Source organism: Echinops telfairi, unplaced genomic scaffold (genome assembly GCF_000313985.2).
Source record: "Echinops telfairi isolate 266 unplaced genomic scaffold, ASM31398v2 ScPeMD7_70;HRSCAF=299, whole genome shotgun sequence".
Classification (NCBI taxonomy): domain Eukaryota; kingdom Metazoa; phylum Chordata; class Mammalia; order Afrosoricida; family Tenrecidae; genus Echinops; species Echinops telfairi.
In genome coordinates, this window is record NW_022103968.1 from 28,337,802 (window position 1) to 28,343,931 (window position 6,130).

General features: G+C 53.8%; 1 protein-coding gene across 1 annotated transcript in view; it reads right to left on the reverse strand.

The window, feature by feature from the left end:
* Window positions 1-2,162: 2,162 nt before the first annotated feature.
* Window positions 2,163-6,130, reverse strand: part of HIF1AN (hypoxia inducible factor 1 subunit alpha inhibitor) — a 10,548-nt gene continuing 6,580 nt past the window's right edge. The window contains exons 5-8 of the mRNA XM_004700991.4: window positions 5,374-5,480; window positions 4,920-4,983; window positions 4,652-4,762; window positions 2,163-3,880 (exon numbers count right to left, since the gene is read on the reverse strand). Coding sequence (XP_004701048.1) covers window positions 3,836-3,880; window positions 4,652-4,762; window positions 4,920-4,983; window positions 5,374-5,480 — 327 coding nt within the window. The 3' untranslated portion in view covers window positions 2,163-3,835. The remainder of the gene's footprint in view (window positions 3,881-4,651; window positions 4,763-4,919; window positions 4,984-5,373; window positions 5,481-6,130) is intronic.

The window sequence follows — 6,130 nt, forward strand, 5'->3', positions numbered from 1 at the left end:
GGGTATCAGATGTAGGGAACTCGGGAGGGGGGGGACATTCTTTGGGAACTTGTCCCGACAGGATTGAGACCTCCTTCCTGTCTCTAGCCCACATACACTTTTGAGGGTAGGCCTCTGAGCTAAGGAAACCACTGACTGCATTCAAGTTATGAAACTGAGGGGCTGTCACCAACGTGGAAATTACTTATGCCTTTACAGTTTGAAGGGGGGGTGGTAACTCAGGGCCCTGAAGACCCACACGGGAGCTCTTCACCGTGGAAGACTCAGCCGGTTAGGCACACGCACCTGGCCCGGGGCCCCATGCTCCCCACAGAACCCCAGCTGCAGGGAGTCGGAAAAGCACAGAGCAATCTGCCTTGCCAGGGGCCCAGAGTGAAGGTGAGCCTGGGGATTGGGAGGGGCTGGAACCATGTACGCAGAACTCTCCGCTCCTGAAGTCCTCCCTCAACAGTCCCTAACCGGTCCACACAGGCAGCACCACCACGGGGCTAAGCTCTGGTTGTTTCCCAAGCTCCCAAAAAGGAAGACCAGGTTTTCTCCACGCCCTGCTGGCCTTGAAGCTCACAGGTGGAGGACATCAGGGTCGCTATTGCAAAGCCATTTCCCGTGAACAGCAACCATATCAAAACGATCCTTTGTTAGTCTGCCCATAGCTTGTATTTGACACCGATCTACCTTTAGTTCCGTTGGCTCAAGCCCATCCATTTCTGCTCCTGTAACCATCTCAGGAGAAGGACGGGCCTAACTCGTGCTTCTTTTCAGAGACCTGTGAGAATACTGAAAGGATGTGTAACCTAGGGGTCTCTGGGGGGGGGGCGGCAGGAGGAGGGAGTATATGCCCACACTGGGCTGGCCCATTGATAAGGATCCTTCCCCTCTCTGTCTCCTAACAGATTCAGATTAATGATCGCTCATTCCTAATTGTCAAATTTCTTTTCCTTCATCCTGTGTCTAATCACCAGTGACAGAAACCATTACGCAAATGAGAGCAGACGACTTCCCCCAACTGTTCACGTTGGTAAAAACCTTGTAATTTAGAGCTCTGATTTGTAGGGGAAGCTGGTCTCCCCCAGGCATCCTGGGCATCTGCTCAACGGATGCCCTGAACAGCCCCTCCCCCACAGCCAACCCCAACCCCCCAACAAATATTTGACTTCACAAACCATTTGGTCCTGAGCTGGTGTGCACCAGGAGCCTGCAGTCTGGTTGACCTCTAGCCAGGGACGTGTTCCTGTCTCCCTTAGGGTGGTACGCCTGCCTCCCGAGCTGCCTGCCAGGATGGAAGGTAACCAGCTGGAGAGCTCGTAGCTTCCCTCGCAGTCAGAACTGGAACCCAAAGAGCCCTAAGCTAGGTGAGTGAAGAGCACTGATCTCAGAATGAGAATCCAGACTCTTCTCCCGTTAGGAGCAAGCCAGTTCGATCCAGGGCCTCATGGGAGTTATGGGGCCTAGTCGAAGGTCACTCAAATAGCACAATGGGATCTAGAACTCAGGTTCCTTCTAGCACTCCTAAGCCAAACTCCAGCTGCTGGGAGGTTTTCCCAAGGCGCTTTTGGCTGAAAGCGAGAAGAGTGCGCTCCCCAGGCTGCTAGCTCTGTATCCTCTTGGCAGGTTGGTTGGTGCCAGACAGGGCTTTGTGTGCTCCAGTACAAGGGAGAGAAGTCCAGCAGGAGAACCTAGAGGATTTTTTGGAAAGGAAGGAGCCGGGTCTGCAGTCGGCCAGTACTAGGCTTGACTCCTCAGGGCTACATATCACCTGGACACCCTGAGCCCCCTTCTTCATCTGGAAAATAAGGCCAATTACCTTTCAGGAGGGCAAGGAACCAAGAGCAAAGGACTAGGTGGGTACCAGGGATCTCATCAGGGGAGAGACTCTTGGATACCATCGTCCCAGGGACAGGACCAGCCCTCTGGAGATTCCCAGTGAGCTCCCTTCTCCCCTTGGGGAGGCCACCCGCTTCAGTCAGGCCTGTGTCAGCCCAGTGGCTCCTCACCCACCTCCCAAAGTCCAAGCCAGGAATGCGCAGGCCTGCCTGCCTGATGCAGAGGAGCGACATCTCCGGCCTTTCTGAGTGTGATGCTGAGCACGCTGATCCGCCCTGGCCTGGCGTGATGCACGCCTCCTTCCCCAGAGTTGGAGGCGGGAGGGAGAGCACCGCGGGCACGTTGTCCAGCATTGGCTATATTTGAAAGAACTCCACTTGAAAAGGTACCGTGTCTGCATACCCACACGATTGGAAAACCCCACGAGGTACTAAAAAAGCCATGAACACCCATCTCCCTGAACACACACTCGCGCTCTCTCTGCAAACGCACTGTACACACACCCTCTCAGTCCATCAGTGCACTGTAAACTGAGCTTTGGGGTAAGAGCCACAGCTCAGACACTGGAAGTAAACCTTTGGCAAGAAAATAAAACAAAACAAAACAAAACACCAGAGACTTTCGACTCCTCTTTCCTTGCAGTTAGAAGGGGTTGGAGCCGAGAGTGGAGGGGAGGGGACACAGGCCCACACACTCACCGGGGTCGACTCTCGACGCCCAGATATGAAGGATGGCTCTTCGAGGTGAACAGTGCCCAGCTGTAAGCTGCAGTCCTGAGAGGGATTCCCATGGGGAGTTCTCAACAGCGAAGAAAATCTTCCTCCTCTGTTCCCTCAGGTGCCCTGGCTTTCCGGGCGGTTTCTGGGCGACTGGGCCTGGCAGAGGCGCTGGCTTTATGAGGCAAGGCTTCACTGCTGGCCTTTCCGTGAGGTGGATGATGAGTGGCGAGCTAGCTGCCTAAGCTTGACCCATTTCATCTACTCGGGCAGGAAGCTCAGCAGGAGTAGAGGATGCAGCCGGGGCAGGCAGGGCCAGAGGGTCTGGAGGTGCTGGCCAGTCCGCTTCAGACAGGTTGTAGTGAGACCTGACCAATTATGGCTACAATCTGAGTTTAAAAGGTTTAGGCAAGGTCAGGCTGTACTTGCCTGGGACTCCCACTGCGCTGTCCCAGTGGACATGGGTCCCAGTGGAGAACCCTGGTCAGATGAAGAGGCTGGCCAATGTGGACATGCACGCATACACACTTGCACCCCGAGAAGCCACCAGCAGAACTTCCTTGGTGCCCAGCACAGGGAGCAAGAGCTGGTGCAGAATGAGAGACACATACTGCCCACAATTTGGAACGTATGAAATTCCTGGTTCTTATGTCACAAGGCTCCTTTCTTTGTATGGCCTGGGCTCGAAGAAGGTCTAAACTGGAAGCTTACCTAATTCTCTCTCACAGAATGACTATTGGGCTCTCCAAGGCTAGTCTCCTCTACTCACTCCTCCGCTAACGCCGCAGTCGCTACTCATGCCAGCCTAGAGGCTGACTGGGTGGAGGCTGGAGTGAGCAGACGGACCTAACGGTCAGGACAGCTCCGGCCCTGCAGCTCAGGGGCAGTGGGAGGCCCAAGAAGCATCTCCTTTTAGGCTTAGGCACTGAGGCTGCAAGGAACACACAGACACACACACACACACACAAACACACAAGCTCCGAGGTTGACAGACTGACACACACAGACATGACAACAACCAGAAGTTGGGACTCCACATACTAAGTGCAGGACTTTAGGGGGGCAGAGAGGAAAGTACTGGGGCACAAGAGGCAAGGGCAGGAAACCCCTCTAAATGGGAGTGGAGTGCCAACCTTCCTGCCTGGCCCCAAACACCTGCCTCCAGGGTCATGGCAAGAGTCCAGTCCGTAAGTGCAGCGTGCAATACGAGCGCTTGAACCGCCTGTCCTCATCAAGGCGGCGGCGCAGCAGATGGGGCAGCGGTCACCTGCAGGAGGCCGGGAAGCCCTGGCAGGCTAGTTGTACCGGCCCTTGATCATTGTGTTCAACAAGGGCCCCACCTGTGAAGAGACACGAGGAGCTCGTCAGAACTGCCTGCTTCTGGCCCTCCCTGGAGCTGGATACCCGTGCAGACATTCCACCTGGCAAACCCTCTAAGCAACTCTTCCTGGAGGTCAGCCCCGTAGTAGGGGCCACGACCCTGTCTCAGGGGTCCACTTTGAACTGCCGTGCCTCTCACAACCCTTGGTGTGTGTAGGCAGCACCAAACTGACCACCAGGCCGAAGGGGCTAGTCCCCGAACAGCCGAAAGCGCGTGTGCACATGCTTCTATGGGCCTTTTCCAATGTTAAATGCCTCTGTCTTCTCAAGGGTCACTGCAATTGGGGCTGCTGCCATCTCCAGACTCCAAAGGTCGCCCAGATGCTGTAGCCACCCACAGGAAGCAGGCTCAGCATTCCAAAGACGAACTGCCCCCATCTATCCGATGGGCCACTGGAGCACCTATGTGGGAAGGCAGTCTCGACGGTTACCTAAAGCTGCCTTGGCACAGCTGGGAAAGCGTGAGGAGCTGCTTTGCTGTTCGCTTCCCATTCCAGAAGAATCCCCTCAGGGGTCCCCAGCTGGTAGACCAGTCCCTTGGGGAACATCACCACTAGCATGGAACAGATTTTAATTGATCAGCCAGTCAAGCCCTGCTCTCTCCAGAAAACAAGGATTTTCTGAACGTACCCATAACCTCTATGCCGAGAGAGGACACCAGATAGTGAGACAGTGGAGCTACAGAGACTGCCACCCGACTTTGCATGGGCAATCCCGGGTCAGCTACATACCTCTTGTGGGTTCCCCAGGGCCTCTCCGAGCATCTTCTCGATGTTTCTCATTATGGCCACTTTCTGATGAGCTTTGAGAGGATATTCAATTCTCTTAGGGGTGGGGGCTCCCTGCAAGGGAAGCAGCAGCTCAGGATCGCCCTATTGCTTGCTCCTAGCACCATCCTTCCTCCAAGGAACCCAATCACTTCCCCTCTCCATCTCCCCAAGACCTGGGGACCATCTCCAGGCTAGTCCATCTGCCCCCGCCCCCCAGCTCCATATTCACCTTGTACCAGAAGTTCACAGTGATGGTAATTCCCCCATTTAGTAACGACTCTATGTGATGCCACCTGCAAGAGACCAACAGGTTCTGTTTGCCACAAATTCTTTCAGAGGGAGGAATGAAAAATGAGGTGGAGCCCAGTGATGGGTGACATTGATGATGTGGTCTCTACACCCGCCTGCAAAGCACACGCTGGGGCTGGGGGTGGGGCTGGGGCTAGGTGGTGTTGCCCTGCAACAAGGAGTCAGACTGCCTCTCAAGCTCCAAGCCTCGGGGACCTCTGGATCTGCCAGAGTGGTCATTTCCCCCACATTCAGCAGGGTGACTTCAGGAGATAGAAACCCTCTTAGAGACCACACAGGGCCCATCCTGCTGTAGAGCGAGGGACACAAGTGCAGCATTCCAAAGAATGGGAAAGGATGCACCCGAGAAGCGCCAGCCCTAGTCCCCTCCTCACCAGTACATTGGGATGTAAAGAACATCGCCAGGACCAACCACTGTTTCGTAGCCAACCACATTCTGGAAATTGGGGAACCTCTCATAATCGGGATTGTCAAAGTCCACCTGAGAGGTTTAAGGGAAAAAAAAAAAAAATCAAAGTCAGTCTATCACCAAATCTTTTCTTGGTATTCAAAAAAGATGCCACTAAACCAGTGGTTCTCAACCTGAGGGTCTCGACCCCTTTGGGGGGGAGGGGTGTCGAACAACTCTTTCACAGGGGTCGCCTGATTCATAACAGTAGCAAAATTACAGGTATGAAGTAGCGACAAAAATAATTTTATGGGTGGGGGATCACCACCACATGAGGAACTGTATTAAAGGGTCGTGGCATTAGGAAGGTTGAGAACCACTGCTCTAAACAAACAGATAACAAAGTCTTTAGAGTTTATGTCCAGCAAAAGACCTGTTGCCTCCCCCCATCTATTCTCTCTAGATCTTCTCTTTGGCTGGCCACAAAAATAGACCACATACTTCACCTAGACCCAGCAAATGCACTGTGACATTTCTCAATTCTACGTGCCCTTCTCAAAATCACCAAGTAGTAGTATCTATACAAAAGCAACCAATGAGTAAATCCAAAGAACACACGAGCAGTTTGTTCTATGAACTTGCTAGCCAATCAAACAAGAGTAGCGACAGTGTGCCAGCACCAACAATGGGGCCTTACAGCATTCACTCTACAGGGCTGCTTATGCTTACAAACTTGGGGGGGG